Source organism: Mucor velutinosus, assembly GCF_035048745.1.
Source record: "Mucor velutinosus strain NIH1002 chromosome Unknown tig00000165, whole genome shotgun sequence".
Lineage (NCBI taxonomy): Eukaryota > Fungi > Mucoromycota > Mucoromycetes > Mucorales > Mucoraceae > Mucor > Mucor velutinosus.
Window position 1 is genome coordinate 1,740,734 of NW_027041913.1, and position 19,341 is coordinate 1,760,074.

The following is a 19,341-nucleotide window of genomic DNA, read 5'->3' on the forward strand; positions in this document are numbered from 1 at the left end:
AAAGTGGAAGGGACTATGTATAAAACTTTATTGCGTTACTTTATAGCTGTACAACTTTAGCAATGATATGTACTACGGTATATCAAGAATTTCTTTAAAATTTTGAGATACGCATGAGGTAGCTAATGAGCTCTGTTTCTTCTCTCCTTTACCATCAACAGCAGATGTTTGGCAGATGAAATAACATCTTCAGTCTCCTTGTCTCTGTAGACCTGGCGCTGGTGTAATCTTTTGCGTTCCTCTAGCTGCTGTCTGTAATTCTCATTATCCTCAGATATAACACGTTGTCTACGAGGCAGTAAGCGACGGCTCGAACTGATATCTTCCTGTTCAGTCATTGTCGTGTCTTTTTTAATGCGAGCCAAGTAGCCGCTATAGCGATTTTCGGTCTTGCGGACTTGCTCGTCGATGATGGATGCGTTCATGACAGGCACTGATCTTCGTTTGCCATGGTTACTGTGTGTGGTGATGACTGCACTGGTGGGTGGTGTTGGAGGATCATAATATTTGTCACTTGAATGAGAAGAGGATGTGGTAGAATTGGACAAACCGCCGCTGCTACGCGATGCCTCCACTTGTATGATTTCTTCAGGATATAGGCGAGCCTCCCGTGGTGGACTGAAAGATGTCAAGCCTGCATTTTCTGGGACACTGGTGTATCTGGAGATACTATTGTTGCTATGCTTGCGATACCGTACAGGAACAGGCATGAGAGATGGTTTATCAGTTGCTTGTTGATGATTTGATGGTGCTGACAATGCTCTGTTTCTGCGTTGTTGTGTAGTTGTGCTTGCTGTTACTGTTGTTGTTGGTAGCTGGTTGTGTCGTTGCTCACCAAGACCTCTGCTCATATAACGTGGTGGAGGTGCAATAGGCTCCTCATCAGTTTGCTCATATTCATATGCTTGGCTATGGACTAAATCAGATGGCTCGTGTCGATAGCGAACAGCTTCATCACGGCTTGGTTGTAACTGCAACTCACTGCGTTTTGATAAGCGTGTGGTATGTTGTTGGTATTCGCGAGGAGAGGCATGTTTACTGTTTGAAAGGACCGTAGTTCTGAGAGAAGACGAAAGTTGGCTTTCGTATTCTCTGTTGTTGAGGGGATTGCGCAATTTGCTGCGATATCTGTTTGGTTCTTCGATGGATCGCTCATAAGAGCTCGTTTTGACCTGAAGAAGCCTCTTATCGTTGTTGAGTAAACGTCTGTGTTGCACTTGTGGGACATCGTCAAACTGATCATGCTCGTCCTCACCAATAGCTGCATGAACGCGACTGGTGGTAAGGTTTAACGAGGCTCTCTTGTCCACAGTGTGTCGAGGCAATTGGCCGATGCTTGCACGTTTATCGCTTGCTGACAGTGTATGTCGGCGTCTCACGTTCTCAGCTGTAGATTGCGCATGAATCGGAGGAGAAGTCTTGCTGGCATATACATCTTGTTCACGAGATGCTTGTCTTTGACTGATGGTCGGTGCTTCATACACTTCTTCTTCACGAGAGTATCGTCTGGCTGATGAGGGCAGAAGCATTGAACGTCTGTTAAGCAGCTTTCTCGGCTCTTGTCTGGAAGTTCGCTCTGGAGCTGCCATTTCTTTTTGTGGCACCTGATTTTCAACAACAACACTGGGATCTAGGATGTAGCTGCTCCATCGTCGTCGATCAGATTGGGCTTGTTGCTGAGTTTTACTATTGCGTCTTTCAGGCAGTACTTCAGACTCGGCAGGTGGGTGTACATTGTTGCTATTGCGCCTGTGCGTACTGATCTTTGGTAAGACTGATTGTTGCAAATTGCTGTTACGTCTTTGTAATGGTGCTGTAGCGGTGATCGGTTGTTGCATGTTGCTGTTACGTCTTTTGAGCGTTGCTGTAGAAATAGCAGGTTGTTGTAAATTACTGTTGCGTCTTTGTACGGTTGTTGGTAGCTTTGATCTGACTGGTGCTGGCTCGTATTCACCAATCGACATCATACTGTGTCTTTTAGATAATAGCTTGCTATCATTGGATGTAGGCTCCACATCGTTTTGCTGCAATCTCTTTAGGCCATCAGAGTCAATGCTACGTCTTTTGCTGAGAATAGATTGCATTGCCCTACTTTTAGGCTTCTCGAGCACTGACATTGGAAGCTCGTATTTGTTTGTATTCGCACTGTCATTGATGCTACTTCTTGTTGGCTTGTGGGTATGTGTGACGGGATTAGAGTAACCATCATGGTTGGTGTGACGTAAAGGAGCAGAGGGTTCAACCTCATTGTTTTGTGGGTCATATTGTCTGTGTTGCTGGTGTGGTTCAGATAGTTTTTGTAACAATGTTGATGCTGTACCTGCTGATGTCGTTTCTTGATGTTTCTTTTGCTCGGCCCTGTTGTGGTTGCTTAACCTAGAGCTGTAATACCTGTTAGACAACACCTACAAAAAAACGACGTGATCTTTTTCCTTTCTAACCTGGTTAAGCCATTTACGCTGTGACGATAGGGCTGTAAAGGTGATGCAGATGCATTTGGTCTACTGCTTGGCCGTGATATCAAATCGTCCAAATCACTGTTGTCCATAAAGTCCTTGAGATCACTGGAAACTAAATCGATATGATCTATAACAAATGACTTGTTGGCCATGTTTCATTTTATTATATGCAAGTTCCATACCATTATTTGCCAAATTTTTAAAGAGAGCGACACTCTCAGCACAAGAATCTACAGGTGTTTTTGACATTGAACGCATATTAATGGAATAACTCGACATTGGAGTGACAAGTGAGTCTCTCAAGCGTGCTGTTTCTCTTGCGTCCATATTCTTGAAGCTGATTCTGTAGTTATCATTGTTGTAGTCTATCGTTTCAGGAGTGGCACCTAAAGAGCGCAATTCTTCTTGCACCAAAGCAGTGTCTAAATCAATATAGTCGTTTGTATCAAATGAGGAGCACGAGTTGACTGTATATGACATGGCTGTATTATTTATTAAGTTGTATTAAAAAAAAAGTAGAAAAAGAGAACAAAAAGGTAAAAGAAGAGAGAATTTTTCTCCTGTATTTTTAACCCTCTTACTGAAAATGGAAGAGGCAACAACAAGAGCGATGAACACACACACACATACACACACAGTGCGGGATTTGATATCATCACGACTCAAGATGTTGTTTATTGAAGTTACTATAACAACAATAGCGTAGGGTGGTGGATCGTCATTCAATGAGATATCTCTGGTCATCATGGATACCCTTTCCTCGAAGGCCTTGTACTCGTATTTTTTTTAAAAAATGTAGTACAATTCAAACCAGCATATTAAGGAGTACATGTTACATCTTTCTATATCTTATTTATAGCCCTAATTTCTATCATTTTAATTACAATAAATTTAAAATCGTCAATCTAAACCGAAAATCAAGGTGCACATCTCACTATGAGCACGTCCCTTACATGTAAAAGCACATTTCCTAAATAGTTGAACTTGGATCAAAAAAGGGTAACAGCACGTTTCCTATACAATGTGAAATCTCTTCTCCTCCTTCTTCATTGATGGCAAGAAAACTGCCAGCAACGTTTGAAATGCCTTGTTCTCGGTGTACATTGCTTTTTGTTTATTGTTACATCTATTATACAATACGAGCCTTTCGACACTTCGGGTGGTTTCCTGACCTACACTTCGCTTTGGTGGAAACCAACCAATGTTCAAACGGCTCGCGCTGTCGCGGGCCTTTGACTAATATCGTAAAATTGATAAACCTAAAATGTTAGAAGAATTTTGATTGCTGATTGATGTAAAATCACTAATCATATGAAAGATTATGCTTCGGACAATTCTTTACTTTCGCTTCGCTTCGGTGAGAACCAATTTGTGCAGCGGTAGCTCGCGCTATCGATTGCCCTTGCATATCTTATCAAAATACTACTGCTTTCATGTTGACCCTCTATTTACATATGAAAACCCTTCATATTATCTCTGGATCTGATTTTTATGCAATGCTCTACATCCATATACACGTAAGCTACTTCATATACGGGCAAGTATCATACAGATATTATCCCTTTTTAGTCAAAAGTGTCCCTGATACAGCAAAATCTGACTGCATTTGAGCTGCGATTTCTCGCCTTCAAGGCCGTTTTAGATTGTTAGAAAAGCACCAAACAATTGCTTTCATCTGACAGTTACTTTCTGATACCTTTGCTCAACTTTTTGGGGACCAAAAAAACAGGGACAAAAATCGACCAAAAAGCATGAGGTACCCCTCATGGTTTTCACCGAAAATCAAACGATCGCGTTTTTGACCTTGATAATAAAGACTTTTACTATGGTATGTATTAATTCAAAATGCTTCTATCGATCCAACATAGCCCCTAAATTCATCTTTGTGGGACTTTGATATGTAAAATTTCGACTTTTTGGCCAGAAGCTTCTTTTTATATTTTCATAAATTACTCAGTAAGTTTATTCAAAACTTACATCTTACTTTATACCATTGGATGCGCCTTGAAAAGCACTCCAAGAAAGCTTAAAGGAGCATAAGATGATCACCATGTTTTACTTAGTCGAATCTGCTAAGATAGTTCATTCGAGTCCAAAATCATCAAGATTTGGCCAATCTGGAGCAGACTATGAGTCTGGGTTGTAATTAATTTTGGCTGGTGGGGCTGACTGGCAAACTCAATGCTCTTTTCATATGGCAATACAGTAATAAATGCCCTTGAAGCGTATGGAAAGTAGGTGGCAAGTCATAGCACTATCGTTCATCATGTTATTTTCTTGGATGCTATATTTAATAACGTTAGCCTGGACATTGACGATTCATGGGCTGCATAAAATGTCTGCAGTAAGAAGGGGAATTTGAATCATAATAAACAACATATCTCTGAAAAAAGATGGTCAGTTTCATTAAACCGGGCGTTATCAATAATATCAACTTTGAAGCAAAATAAACATTGATTCCACGTTCTTTAGTATTTCAAACAATATGTTACCTAAGTTTCTATCACGACGTGGTCTTCTTGTAAAAGTGTCTAGGGACTAAACATTTATTGTAATACGATTTAGTTGTCTACAGTGTTGTCACTTGCAAAGCTGAATAATAAACAAAACTGCACCAAGCAATGTTGGCACTGCACAAGCTAGATCGTCCCCTTTGGATTAGTAGGGTGCCCGAAAAAGTCGATTTCGAACGCATTTAACTTGCAGGTTGCCTCTGTTGCTTAAGATATAGCGTATGCTCCTGGAATTCCACATTTTGCTCTTCAAAGGAGATCAGCATTGTGTGAGATAAAGAACTGCCTTCACGTTATCAATTCAAGTGAGAGTAAGCAACAAGACTTACATAATACACAAGCATCACTATCGGATATTTACGACTCATATCAAATAGCATATCCAATGTCGAAGCATTACGACTGTACTGTCATCACTATTTGACAGGTTTCCTGAAAGCCCCGATTGAACATCATATACTGGATATCGGCTTTGTGGTCAATTTGCAGCATTGCAAACAAAGAAAGTATCTTGTGAGTGCCTTTATAGGTTATCAGAGCATTAAAATAGCTTAAAACGTCAATCAAGTTGAGAGAAAGGGCCATGATAGCTACCAACAAGATGCCATTTTGTGTCATTTGACATGAACGTCACTGTTTTCAGCAAGGAGCTTACAACCAACCAGGTAGATTAAATTTGCCAATGCTTTTCTTTTCTTTACTCAACCCCACAAACGATCATGTTTTCTGTATTTCGTCGAACTGCAGTTGAAGTAGCCGAATCCAGCTTAAAAGGTATGATTACAAAGCTACAGATATTATGTGTCAATCTAATAGGACCATGCCATGAATAGCTTTGAATATGGATGGCCTTCGAGGCTGGCAAAAGGAATTGCCAATGGCAACACTAAAGACAGAGAAGGATCTCGAGCAATGGGCCATTGGCAGCGACAAGGATATTGGAGGATTTTCAGAAGCTAGCCTTGATATCACACCTGACAATACAGCAAGATTTCACGGCCATATTTCGCTCGATTTACCAGCCAACCAAGAGATTAAACAAAGTGGATATGCTGCTATTCGAACCATCCCCAAGGCACAAACTCTGTTTGGTACACCTTGCTGGGATACCAGCTTATTTCGCTATTTAGCGTTGCATGTCAAGGGCGATAAACGCAAATACTTTGTCAATATCCAAACCGATGGAGTGGTAAAGACAGATTTGTTTCAACATCGCTTATTCTTGCGTACACCTGGACAATGGGAGACTGTGATGGTAGAGTGGAGCAAGAGGTTTGATGTGCGTTTTATTGAAGCTCTTTACTTTTATGTAGATTCCATTCAAAGACTTTATTTTGACAAACAACGGCATGATCCAGGAGGATCAAATCGAGATGTTTAGACAAAAGGTTAAGACTGTTGGTATCTCATTGATGGATCGTCAAGAAGGACCCTTTAGCATCGAAATTGACTGGATAAAAGCTATGAACACTGAATTCACAGAAGGTGATATGGATCGCATTCCACCCAAAGAAAAGGCTTGAAGAAACACTACGCACAAACGATTATGTAAAATGGCATTGTATTATATTAAAACGCACGCACAAATAAACCCTCCTCTTGGTCAGCAGCTGCTGGCCCCATTTATCAATGAAATAGCCCGTCTTTCTCTTTTGATAGGCGAGCAGCATATCGTAGTCAAAAGGCGGCATAGATACATGTCCATCTGGATCCAGTACGCAGATAAAGAATTGTTGATTGGGAAACCGTGTAATGCAGCAGTAGCATCTCTCATCTGGGCGCACTAGATACAAGATGCCGTTAATGGAAGTGCTGGTTTCGACGAATTGGGCTATCAGCATCTCCAGAGTGATTTGGCGTGCAGAAGTTATCGCCTTGGATCCTCCCCGTGATTCCAGAGGTAAATTAAAGGTGGGAGTACTTGTCGTTGTGGTGCCTCCATGGTAGTAAAAGTTGTACGCCATGTGGATGAAGCTATCCGTATATTCGGAGCCATCACTCACTGTATCCAACGTAAGCAAAAATGCATGCTGAATGTCAACGGGATCAACGTAGATGGCTGCATCATCTATCAGCTTCAACAGCTCGCCCAAATGGTCGTGCACTGCGAGACAATCTACGGTAGAGGTTGATATTACCCATGTTGTTCCTGACCCGACATTGATGGTATCGATATGAAATTGCTCTAATCGTACGACAAATTCTGGGCACAACTGAGTCTTATGCAAAACAAGGTTGATTTCCATTTCATGCGCCATTTTGACGAGTAGCTGCTTATCAATGGGAGATCGTAGCCGTCAGAAAAGGTAGCATCGCTGTTCGGTATGTGGAAGATATCTGCCTGATGATGGTATACATGGTTTTGGAATGCTGAGCAAACATAAAATCAGTGATCACTTCCCAACAGTCTCGATTCAAGAGGCAGGAGCCCAAGCAGGACTAGCATAAATGACGATATACAGCTGTAGCACCATACACGAAAACCACACCATATAATTGTATCGGTATGGAATAAGCTTACTCGGCGCAGTCCATCGTTTCTGGGTCAATGTATTCAAGGCAATTTATCGCGATGATCAACCCATCATCATAGATTTCGGAACAGAAAGGCATTTTCTTTGTGATCTTCGGCTATTCAATCACGAGTCTAGTATATATAGGCATGTTGAGGAGGCTATGTTTTTCTTTTCTTACAGTTTCCACAATGATACCCAACTACTTTCACAGTATCTTCAAGTCGGCTCAGACACTGCCAGAGTACTTTGGGTTGGATTTTGATGAGCTAGATTTGTGCGCACAAGATAAGAACGCCTTGAATGAATTATCACAACAGATACTAGTAGTCATCAGCAACACAACTGGAAGTATTTATAAAAGTAAACTTGATTTTACTCCAGGAATAAACGGTGACACTATGGAAGATGTACAATTAAAATATGATATAGGCAGTGCTAGCTGTATTCATCTAAGCGTTCATGTAGGTGCTGGCAGACATTTGTGTCTATATTCTCTCAAACTGGAAGACTAGCAATGTTATCGCTACTGGATGTTCATTGGTAAATCAAGGAAGCGACAAAAGCATTGAAGACAGTGTTATATTAAGACTAGATTTATAAAGGCACCCGATAAGAGGTCCGTTCAGATGAAGTTTCATAACACCTTGTTGAGCCAAATCATATCAAACAAAGCTTGGCATATACTATTCACCTGGTAATTTTATGGTGTTGTTGCAATATATCAATCAATATTTACATGTTCCATCTTAGTGTGAATCGACAGGACTTTTGCAGTCTCTTTCTCAAGGCTGTTGTTCTGCATAGACTCCCTCAAGGAGCCTATTTTCAGCTTGCAGGTACTATTAAGTAGGATGTAGCATTGTCCCACGACTTGACCTCAGATCGAATTTGACAGGTACTCCATTATTGCTCAAAGACGTTGCCCTGAAACCAAAGCCTAGTAAATCAATACAAATGCCAGTGGATCAGTACATGTCTACCTTTCTATTCGACATTGCTTCCAACTACAAAAATATACCCAAATACCTCGATACTCTTTTGTTTTCTAAAAAGCGTCGGAAATCTGCTTCAGATAACCAACATACAAATAAAGCGCAGAAACTATCTAGAAGACAAAAGAAGAAGCTTAAACAAGCCAACACTTCCACCATGACGACAGCGCATCAACCCAGCAAAAGAGCAGTTGCCATTGACAGATCACAGTTATTTTATAGCACCAAAAATGCTGATCTGTCGACGAGCAATGCCATGATGAACTTGCCCAAAAACAGTAAGTGAAAGCAGTTCTATGTATGAGAGTGCTACTGAGAGGCAATTATAGACGTACTGAGGATGGCCAAAACAACAATACTGGATGATGAATTTCTCATGTATTGCATGTCCAAGATATTCCCTCGAGAATTCAACAGTCGAAACAAGACAGTAAGCGCAACTACTTGACTTTGTATGGTTAAACACATGCCTGAGCATGCTTAATAGAAAAAGTTTCTCAAGAGATGTCAATCCGTGCAAAATATAGTCAAGGAGATACAAACTAGACATAATAGAATGCATTGCTCACAAATCCTGAAAAGACGATGCCCGAAAAAGGTACAGTAGCTGATCACAATGTGTACGAAGGCATCTAATTCTGGTCTATTAGATGCTGATTGATAATATCACCAGAGCAGCCACCCCACACTACGAGGTGAAATACCACAGTTCATATTCACTACACAGTCTCTTACTGCAAATACATTAGGTGTTTGAGTTCGTCAAGGAACTCATCAGAAGGACATTTCCATTAGAGTTTTGGGGATCGCAGCACAACCTAGACATTATCTACAGAGCCACCAAACACTTTATATCACGCCGCAGATTTGAAAAGCTATCCATGACCGAGATTATGCATGAATTCAAGGTTTTGATCCACACCGAGTTGATTTACTAGTAGCTTGTCCTGATTTTCCACAACAGGTACTCGATTGCAAATGGTTGGCACCCTCTCAAAAGCAAAGAATAGTTCCAACTGATCTGCAAAAGAGAAAAGCGATACTTCAGCAAGCATTTTACTGGTTTTTCAACGACTTTATAATGCCTACACTCAAGGTAACCGAGATGGATAAGGGAGATGGCTTATTATAGCTCACATTTCGTCATTAGTCTTTCTTCTACATCACTGAACACAGCAAGCATGGAAAAGAAGCCTTCTATTATCGCCGAGATACATGGCATTCCATCATCGCGCCAAGCATGGAAAAGCTGATAGAAACGAATTATTTCAAAGAGATGCGAGACACAGTAAGTCGTTGGCTCAAGTAAATCAAGCACACCAAGCTAACCGGCTTTCAAGGAAATGGATCTGGGCCTGGGTGCAGGAAAAATTAGATTCGTACCCAAAGAGAGAGGATTGCGTATGATTACAAATATGAAAACTGCTACCAGACTTGTAAGTCTGATTATAATGTCTCAATGCGTTCTGATACCAAGATTCTTCTACCAGGTCTCAAGTACCACCGATGAAAGTTTTCAAGAGCAAAAAGTGAATCCTAACGCCAGATTAGAAACAGCTTTGAATGTGCTTCATTATGAAATGGTAAGAATCCCATTACATCATGCTACCCAGCAGATTTACAAAGTGTATTACAGGAACGCAATTCAGACATCATGGGTAGCTCAGTATTAGGTAGACATTCCCTGTACAAAAGATACAAATCATATATCAAAACTGTACTACCTACTACATCCAAGTAAGCAATGAGCCTCATCTTGCTAGCAACAGCTGACATACATTTTTAGATTTTACTTTGTCAAGGTCGATATCAGCAACTGCTTTGATAACATTGATCAGTCAAGACTACTGGCCATTTTAGAAGACATTCTGAAATCAGTAAAAATACAACACTTCCATCACTATGTCTCCAGCTTTTTAATCATGCTCTCGTAGGGTCAGTATCTGTGTAAAAGTATTGCGTCCGTTCGGCCATTTGCAGGCAAGTTCCTTCAAAAAAGTCTTCAGTCGTACGGTTCAAGTGGTAAGATGGCAGATCGTGATAGCATATACGACATGCAATAACACCATGTTCAGATGAGGCAGCTAGTTTTAGTAAATTTGGACGTAAATCAAAAGATATTCGGCCTGGGTCTATACTGGTTGATCAGGTATGTAGCTATACTGTACAGCTGGTGTTGATGCTGACCGTGTGTAGGGTTCGTATACATTTACTGATACACAAGAGTTGTACTATCTCTTGAAAGAGAATATAGCTTCAAGTGCTGTCAAGGTACCTTCAAATACTAGATGACAAACACTTCAAACAGAACTAACTCTATTGTTAATGTAGTTTGGTGATAAATATTATAAACGTCAACATGGCATTGCTCAAGGATCTCGACTGTCAACACTTTTATGCAGCTTCTTCTTTGGCAGGCTGGAGCAAGAGAAGCTCGCTTATCTAAAAGAAGACAAGCAAGGGGTTCGCATGGCAATTGCCTTTCACAGAATGCATTATGCTAACTTTTTGTGCGTAGATTCTGTTCTCCTACATTGATGATTTCTTGTATATAACTAAAGACAAGAATTATGCTGTGCGATTTCTGGATACAATGACTACTGGTAAGACGTACTTTCGCCAATGCTGGCAGTGATACTCAATGTTAGAATAGATCTATCTGATTTCAGAGTGTCCGTCAACAAGGATAAATGCGTAACAAACCTCTATAATGACATGTCTGGTACTGAAATGTTTGCAAATATATCTTCATTTCACGTTATTCTAACGTTTGCAATGTAGAATTCTCGTGGATTGGAATGATCTTTGACACCAAGACTTTAAATGTCCATATTGACAAGTCAAAAAGGCAGAGATCAGGTACAGGTCTGCAACTGATCATGTATTCGTCGCGAATCCTAATGGCCAATGTAGATGTAGCATCCTTCATGACAGTAGAATACAGTCGCAAGCCTTTCAAGGCACTACTCAACAGCGGCGTAAGGTGTGTGCTGCTTATTATTCAAGTAGGGAAGATCAGTGTGCGCTAACCCTTGAACACAGAGCTATCAAATCCAAATTTTATGACATATTGATGAACAGCGAAATCAACTCCAAGCAATCCATCTCAAGGAACCTGTATGACAACTTTGAATTTGCGGCATTAAAGATAGAATGCCAGGTAAAAGCCTTATCAAACAGCATCATGGGGTTTGTCAACGAAAAGTGCCTTTTGAGCATCGTTATTCGGCTAGGACAAATTGTGATACCTTTGGCGCCTCATGGCATTAGCAAATCTGAAATTTTACATTTACTATTTCTAGCATTTTATAACGTATTTCGAAGACGACAATCTAAATACCCTCATCTAACCATGTACTTAAAAGCTACAGCGAAAAGATATCACAGATCCATTAAATAAAGCATTTATTCCTCTTCCTTAGCGGCTCTTCTCGAGTTCTTTCTTTGTTCTAATTTAGCTACTTTCTTCTCTTGACGTCTACTGAGTGTGCTTGGGTTCGCATTGGTGGTGGCGTACATCTTTTGGTGCTCAAAAAAGGTCTCTAGTGCTTCTGGGCTGACATCGTCTAGTGTGAATTGACCCAATCTTCCTGTTCTATAATGCTTGAGGAAGAATTTGGCTGCCATGGTCATATCGTACTCGCCTCCCTTCACAACGGCGCCTATACGCTTGGCAACACCCTTCAGTAAATCGTCCACATTGTTTGTAGGCTGACCATCTGGCAGCTTGAACCATTTTGCATAGTCGTAAGCGCCAAATTCATTCAATCGAAACAGAAGATAGTCGGCCATTGTTTGCTCATCTGACAAGTGATCACGAATGCCACCTGTTAATGCTACTTTCAGACTTCTCACTGGATCTGCAATATGAGGTACCATTACGCCTGGTGTATCTACAAGATAGACTGTAGGGTCTTCCAGCACTTTCACTGTACCAATCACTGTTCTTGTGATGCCTGGCTGTGCTCCCGTTGCTGCTGCTTTTCCCTTTCCAACGCCTACTCTTCTGAGTGAATTGATCAATGATGATTTGCCTACATTGGGCATGCCAACAACCATCAAAGTAACCTGGGGTATAGGATCGGCGAGTTTAGCTGCATGATTTAAGATTTCTTTGACGTTGTTGTCAGTTTGACAGCTGGTGAATACGACAGGCGTCATTGGCGCATGCTTGGCGAATGCAGCAGTAATGGGCTCCTTGGTGCTTTGATCTGCCAAGTCAAATTTGTTATATACAATCAGCCGAGGTCGTCTGCCAACTACTTTTTCGAAATTTGGATTGACTGAGGAGAGTGGGATGCGAGCATCTCTCACTTCGACTACGAGATCCACTGAATTCAATCTCTCTGATATCAACCGAAGACCTCTTGCCATGTGGCCTGGAAACCAGTTGATGACTCTATCATACGGAAAGGTTGTTCTAGGAATGAATCGACTGGTCATTTGAGATGAATGAAAGGGTAAAGATGAATGAAAAATTTCATGCTCTCTCTCTCTCTCTCTCTCTCTCTCTCTGTCTGTAGGGGGTGAAAGAATCGTTGTGTCGTGACCGCGCTAAAAAGCCTTCCATTGCGGCAGTAAGCGTTTCCCCATTTTAAAGCAGCTGCTTCACATTACACTCTTTCAACCACATCGAATCCAAATGCCAAGCGACAAGAAGAAGGACGCGGAGAAGGAAGAGGTGCATTATGCTGCTGAAGAGTATGCTGTCAATGACTACATAGCGCCTGCTGAATACACAGTGCCTCAGGGATATTACAATGAAAATGGCGAGTACGTTGAAGACACCACCAATTACTACTCAAATGCAACTGGCGATGCAGCCCAGCAGACTTACGATTACTCTGATCCCAATAATCAGTATTACGCTGATAATGGACAATACTACTATGGATATGACTACACTACTGGAGCATACGCTGATCCCAATAGCACAGCTACCTCTGCTGCTGCTACTGCCACTGATGCATCTGCTGCTTACAACTACGATCAATACTATGCTCAAAACTACTACGACACTAGCACACCAACGGGATCCTATGGTGGAAGTGGCGTTGTGCCTGAATCTGTTGCCGCAATACAATCAGCAGTAACCTCCAACTATGGCAGCAACAATGCTTCACCAGCACCCAAAGTATATTACCCCTCCACAGCAAATTCGAACAATCCCGTTGGGCCCATCATCATCACCAAATCAGGATACACAGGACCACAGACATCGACATCCTCGCCTGCACCTACAGGCAGCGCAGCGCATAACAACAAGAGCGACGATGCAGATGCTAAAAAGAAGAAGAAAAAGAACATTGTGCGAGCAGCAGGAGGAGAGGTCTGGGAGGATCATTCGCTCGAAGAGTGGGACGACAATGATTTCCGTTTGTTTGCTGGTGATTTGGGTAATGAAGTGACAGAAGAGCTATTGTACAAGGCATTCTCAAAGTACCCAAGTCTTTTGAGAACTCGCGTTGTGCGTGATAATCGAACCATGAAATCAAGAGGATTCGGATTCATCAGTTTCAAGGATCCTGATGACTTTGTCAAGGCGTGGAGAGAAATGAACGGTAACTATTTAGAGCAGGGTGTTATTTTACATGAAAGCCTAATCCCAATCTGTCAGGCAAATACGTTGGCAACAGACCTATTAAGCTTCGAAAGAGTACATGGAAGGAGCGTAATATTGACGTCAGGGCAAAGAAAGAAAGAGATCGTGTTGGACCATACCCAAAACACAGATAGGTTATTTTTTTATTACAGGCTATTATAGAAATAAACATAGTGGTATCATCATTTACACAGGGAAATGTGGCGTTGTTGTTTTTTTTTTTATCTGAGGTGGCAGCCAGCAGGATGGTCGTTGAGAACGTTCAAAGCGATCAAAACGACATCGATGGTCCACCAGATACCGCCGAGACCAGCAGTGATGAGCTTGAGAATACCGAGGAAGATGTAGCCGAGATAGAAACGATCGACACCTATGTATGATGTATGAGTATATAAGGCACAATACGCTAATCAACCCTCCTTATTCTATCTAGCACTTACCCAAGGGACCGAGGAAAATGGAAAGCATAAGAGCAACAAACCAGCTGCGATCAGAAATGCACATGTCATTGACGAGCTCATCTTGCTCGCCCTTGGGAGGTTCCTCAGGGATATGAGGCTTGTCTTCCTTGAGAGCATAGTGGACAGAGATAGTCAAGACAGCAGTAACAGCGAGCACAATGAGCCATGATCCGATAATCTTGAAGCGGTGTTGATGGGTGATACGTTGAAACTTTTGTCTACAGGACTCATTGGAGCGATCAATATCTCTATTGATCAAGGGAGCAGACTCCTCTTGGTTAACATCATTAGCAGTGGCACCGTATTGTTGGTTGGACATTTTGTTTGCAAATTTTTATATAGAAGAAAAAGAAGAGAAAAGAGGGCTACAGGGCAAAGTCTTGGCTCATTATATACATGAAACTTGGTGTGAGTTTGTATACAAGTTTTTTTTTTTTGTGTATTACATCACACAGTGGTGTTGTACATTTGCTTTCTCTTTTTCTAAATTAGAACTTCAACCGGGTTTGCATTAGGTAACGACGCTGGCTAGAGAGATGTATCCAAGGCGACAGTAGTGGATCTGACTCGACTGAAATGTCAGATCCCGTATGTACAGATGATAAACATGTCATACACAGACGGTTGTATTGACATTTGGGTTCCGTGTTTCTCCAGTGCAAGTGTAAGGAATTCCCTCATCTCTTTGAGAGTGTTTAAATGCCTCTGTAAAAAAAGTGTGTTGTATCACCTAACCTCACTGTGGTCGTATCTCGCGATGGAGTAATACACAAGGTTAAATCTGCCGCTACTTTAGCATCGACTACACAGTTTTAGTCTTGTGATGTGCTTTGTACAAGCAAAAAATAAGCAAGGTGCATACGGCACTCTACAGGAAGATATGATGGATTATATTAAACTTCCTGCCCTGTTGTGCAACAAGAAAGCTCCATTGTAATACACACAACATCTGATGTATGACATTCGAAAGTCTTCCGATTTGATGCTGCAGATTTGAAAGGCCTAAAGCCGCGTTATACTTTCACATCGTATCTCGTATGGATAAACACACTCAAGTGGGCTTGTTTTATGAATATAAGTTTATTTGAAATCTAGCCACAAACTAGCGTTCGCAACCAAGACGTAACAAAAGAACCAAAAAAATTTAATCAGATTTGTGCCAATCTGATGTGATGACCTTTTCATTTACAGGATCAATCTGTATATACAAAAATACACTGTCAGAAGCCAGCTCCCTCCATCTTAACAAATTTGCCATACCTTAAAGTAGAGATAATGCTTCTTGGGTACAAGATTATATACAAAGTAAAAGGATTGTTGGTTAGCAGAGCTCTCGTTTGCGTTTCCATCACCAGAGGCAGGAATAGCCGGGCCTTGAATAGTGTAAAATGAATACATGACGTTTCTCGTGTAATAATGATCGTTGCTGCATAATTTTACCTGGCATTGTTTGAATGGAGGCTTGCGAATGATCCAGTGTTGGTGTCAACTCATCAGGTTTACCAAGCTTGGATAAGATATCAGCAGCAGGAGTACCAGGCAAACCAAGTTGGTCGCCTAGAGCCTTCACAGATTCCATCAACACATGCTGGTTGCATAATCAAGTAACACGTACCTTCATGACCTGATATTTCTCACCTGAAGCAGAATCCACTCTCTCGTCATAGTTGCCACCTCCAATCTTACCAGGTACATTACGAAGAGATTGGTACTTTTCAGCCAAGGTATTCACGTTTTCGTCAGACATTTTATATAATTATCGATAAGAAAGAGGCAAGAAAAGAAAGAAAAAAAGCGTGGATGTTTATAAAACATTTGGCTTTGCTTGGCTAGAGTCTCACAACCCAAAATGACGTAAGATTGGAGATTTCTCGGCATTGAACCCGTATATCTTGTTTGTTGTTACGTTCACTGGCATGAAGCTTCATGGTGATGGCTGTCTGGTGATAATCCGCATAATGATAGTGGTTTATATATGCCAAATTATCATATAAATGCTTGGATTCGGCTCTATTACTGAATCAAGACAGCCAAAAACGGTATTCGTTGTACCGTATATCAGGAATACAAGCATTTAGAATGGATTATCAATTCTGAACACTGCCTGCACTTTGTTTTAGTCCACTAAAGACCTTATACTCTCACATGAAATCTCGCAGGTCCCAACGCGGAATCATAAAACGACACAATGTTTCAATAGATGCAAAAACAGAGAACTTTGTTTATTCAATGTACAGAAAGAAAATGTATTTTTCTTAGTTGATCAAAGCACAGCATGCCTCGATACTAACAGAATCAACCACGAGAAGGTGAAAATACAGCTGATTCCAAAAGGACACCTACCTTGTTTGCAACCCTTCATTGAAGAACCTACTGCTCTCCTCGGGGGGAGTGATCATGCAGCATGTCATCCGGTTTTGAGGTAATAAAAGGCAACACCTTGGGCATCCGGTCCTTGACACTCTTCTTCTTCCCAACCAAGCTATGGAAAAAGCCTCTGTGAAAAGGGACTCCTGCAGCTCCTGGTGAAAGGAACCACACAACCACCCTATACCCTGATGCTTAGGATCAGAAGCCTAGCAAAGAGCCGCACCGATGCCGTGGCAGAGTGGCATTGAGCTCCAGATTATCGTCGATGTTTATGCGACAAGGTATGCCTACATTGGTACCTGACACAGACTTACAAGACTTTAAATTGTCGGCGCCGCCTCCTAGCAGTGAGAGCGATCTAACAGACCAGTCCAGCCGTGAATTCTCCTTCTAGCCCTACCTCTCAAGTTTTAGGCGATACAGCAAGCTGGTTTGAGCAGTCTTGTAATGTATAAATGGTAGCGACAAATGATACACCCCTTCAGTGGCGCCTTATTCCCTTTCATCCTTACACTCTTCCTTGGAAGAAACATAAAGAAGAAAAGTGTTGCTAGATATGAGATAGGCCCCTGGAACTAGGGCTACGAACCCAAGGCAGAAGTGAAGGAGATACAGAGTAGCCAAGAAGACCTTGCAAGACGTTCATAACCATCGTAACCTGACCATAAGACACAAGAATGTGCTAAAGAAAAAGGAAAAAGTGTTTTGGTAAAAATTTTTTTATATTTGTTTACTGCCGCAGTTGAGTAGATGTCAGTCACATTGTATAAAAGCCACACTTTCTACAGACAGTATGGTAATGTTTGATGGATCATAGCGTTATACGATGTCGGTTCTATTGACTCTTTGCATAATAAAATTCATTTACACTTCACCTTCAAGCATGTGCTACCATTGGCAGCGTTTGTCACTAATTTAAAGCTCTCTTTCAACATCATCGTGCAACATTGCTCCGCTGAAAATCTATCTCATCTGTCACATTATATCAATGAAGAACAGACAATTGGCTTTCTCTCGCTCTCAACATCATGTTACATCCATTTTTTGCTAAAAGAGCAAAACCGCAATCCAAGTTTGCGTACCTAACTTGGCTGTTGGAAGATTCAGGCTTTGAGGCTCGGGCATTCCAGGAGCAAATGTTGCTGGTACAAGTCAGTGAAGCGATATACATAGATGCCGATGGTATGCATAGCTATAGTTGCTTATTGTACATCATTTCACTAATGAGTAACCTCTTTGGCTTGTAAAAAATTGTGTGAACGGTAAAGGATGGAGAATGGCCTAATAAAAGCATCTGCGGTAGCATCTAACCAAGCACTCCTTGATCGTTTGCCAATCTGCTCAAACACTTATACCATCAAAACTACTTCTTACTCATCAAGAATTTCCTGTTGCTGCGAAAAGCACTCTGTACTCGCCAATCTACATGAATAAAGTTACTTCTGTCTTGATTGCAAAACTTGCCAGCCGCGTGCCAATCAATCCAGTACTTGAATCAACATAGCAGACAACAAAATTGAGTCCAATTTCGATGAGGATATTGTATCAAATTTAAGGGAGGGTCCAACGATACTAGTATCAAGCGTCTTGACTCAATTTGTTTGGTATCATTCAAATATAAACAAAACACAGCGTGAATTGGATGCATTTAAGCAGTGATTTCTTGTGTTAGATACCGTTTTAGACCTCCAGAATAGCACTACACAATTGCTTTCACCTCATAGTTACTTTCTGGCACCTTTGCTCAACTTTTTAAGGACCAAAAAAAATAGACCAAAAATTGGCCAAAAAGCATGAGGTACCCCTCATGGTTTTCATCGAAAATCAAACGATCGCATTTTTCACCTTGAAAATGAAGACTTTTAATATGATATATATCATATCAAAATGTTTCTCTAGAACCAAAGCAACCTCTGAAACCACGTTTATGAGGTGTTCATATGCAAAATATGGCTATTTTTGCTAAAAGCCTCGTTTCAAAATTTATTAAACTGCTCAATAACTTCATTTAAAACACTTATTACAGTTAGCACCATTGAAAGCGCCTTGAAAAACACTTCAAGAATGTGTTAGGAATCGTAGGGTGATCATCACAACTTGTATAGTCGAATGTCATAAAATAGATTAAAGAAATCGACAAAAGACGAAATTTGTCCAATCTCAAACAGAAAAATATAAACTGAGTTTGAATCATTTTTAGCGGGTGGCGCTGCTGCTGGCTGGCCCAAATGCCTTTCTATTGATGACAATAATGATTGCGATGCTGATTAATTGGGAATCATGGAATTGAAAGAACAATTGCTTAGCGCAAATATTTTTTTGGGGGGAAGCTTTGCCTCATGAAGGCGTCTTTTGCAATGAGACTACCTCAAAAAAGTCGCTGTATAACTTACACAAGTCCTGTATTTAATTATAACCAGCTTTATGT

General features: G+C 41.0%; 8 protein-coding genes across 8 annotated transcripts; 3 read left to right on the forward strand and 5 right to left on the reverse strand.

Annotated features, from left to right (window-relative positions):
* Positions 1 to 122: 122 nt before the first annotated feature.
* ATC70_003527 (uncharacterized protein) lies at positions 123 to 2,939 on the reverse strand (the record flags this gene model as incomplete). The annotated part of the gene is made up of 3 exons (XM_064822885.1): positions 123 to 2,382; positions 2,442 to 2,586; positions 2,642 to 2,939. The coding sequence occupies 3 exons, from the start codon at positions 2,937 to 2,939 to the stop codon at positions 123 to 125; spliced, it is 2,703 nt and encodes a 900-aa protein (XP_064679485.1).
* A 2,752-nt stretch (positions 2,940 to 5,691) lies between these two features.
* ATC70_003528 (uncharacterized protein) lies at positions 5,692 to 6,495 on the forward strand (the record flags this gene model as incomplete). The annotated part of the gene is made up of 3 exons (XM_064822886.1): positions 5,692 to 5,746; positions 5,806 to 6,227; positions 6,286 to 6,495. The coding sequence occupies 3 exons, from the start codon at positions 5,692 to 5,694 to the stop codon at positions 6,493 to 6,495; spliced, it is 687 nt and encodes a 228-aa protein (XP_064679486.1).
* Positions 6,496 to 6,516: 21 nt separating this feature from the next.
* Positions 6,517 to 7,230, reverse strand: ATC70_003529 (uncharacterized protein; the record flags this gene model as incomplete). Its single annotated transcript, XM_064822887.1, has 1 exon — positions 6,517 to 7,230. The coding sequence occupies one exon, from the start codon at positions 7,228 to 7,230 to the stop codon at positions 6,517 to 6,519; it is 714 nt and encodes a 237-aa protein (XP_064679487.1).
* Positions 7,231 to 7,676: 446 nt separating this feature from the next.
* Positions 7,677 to 11,880, forward strand: ATC70_003530 (Fe2OG dioxygenase domain-containing protein; the record flags this gene model as incomplete). The annotated part of the gene is made up of 24 exons (XM_064822888.1): positions 7,677 to 7,895; positions 7,954 to 8,028; positions 8,091 to 8,182; positions 8,239 to 8,324; positions 8,384 to 8,758; positions 8,810 to 8,910; positions 8,968 to 9,078; positions 9,131 to 9,175; positions 9,230 to 9,388; positions 9,445 to 9,576; positions 9,631 to 9,768; positions 9,821 to 9,916; positions 9,971 to 10,063; positions 10,117 to 10,217; positions 10,267 to 10,357; positions 10,415 to 10,502; positions 10,556 to 10,629; positions 10,677 to 10,751; positions 10,812 to 10,943; positions 10,999 to 11,083; positions 11,134 to 11,202; positions 11,262 to 11,339; positions 11,394 to 11,463; positions 11,523 to 11,880. 24 exons carry the CDS (start codon positions 7,677 to 7,679, stop codon positions 11,878 to 11,880), a joined length of 2,943 nt encoding a protein of 980 aa, XP_064679488.1.
* Positions 11,881 to 11,885: 5 nt separating this feature from the next.
* Positions 11,886 to 12,923, reverse strand: ATC70_003531 (uncharacterized protein; the record flags this gene model as incomplete). The annotated part of the gene is made up of 1 exon (XM_064822889.1): positions 11,886 to 12,923. The coding sequence occupies one exon, from the start codon at positions 12,921 to 12,923 to the stop codon at positions 11,886 to 11,888; it is 1,038 nt and encodes a 345-aa protein (XP_064679489.1).
* A 199-nt stretch (positions 12,924 to 13,122) lies between these two features.
* Positions 13,123 to 14,216, forward strand: ATC70_003532 (uncharacterized protein; the record flags this gene model as incomplete). Its single annotated transcript, XM_064822890.1, has 2 exons — positions 13,123 to 14,041; positions 14,098 to 14,216. The coding sequence occupies 2 exons, from the start codon at positions 13,123 to 13,125 to the stop codon at positions 14,214 to 14,216; spliced, it is 1,038 nt and encodes a 345-aa protein (XP_064679490.1).
* An 87-nt stretch (positions 14,217 to 14,303) lies between these two features.
* Positions 14,304 to 14,862, reverse strand: TEF1_2 (translation elongation factor EF-1 alpha; the record flags this gene model as incomplete). The annotated part of the gene is made up of 2 exons (XM_064822891.1): positions 14,304 to 14,452; positions 14,523 to 14,862. 2 exons carry the CDS (start codon positions 14,860 to 14,862, stop codon positions 14,304 to 14,306), a joined length of 489 nt encoding a protein of 162 aa, XP_064679491.1.
* Positions 14,863 to 15,687: 825 nt separating this feature from the next.
* Positions 15,688 to 16,290, reverse strand: PYK1_3 (Pyruvate kinase; the record flags this gene model as incomplete). The annotated part of the gene is made up of 4 exons (XM_064822892.1): positions 15,688 to 15,741; positions 15,804 to 15,916; positions 15,984 to 16,107; positions 16,159 to 16,290. The coding sequence occupies 4 exons, from the start codon at positions 16,288 to 16,290 to the stop codon at positions 15,688 to 15,690; spliced, it is 423 nt and encodes a 140-aa protein (XP_064679492.1).
* Between the last annotated feature and the right edge of the window lie 3,051 nt (positions 16,291 to 19,341).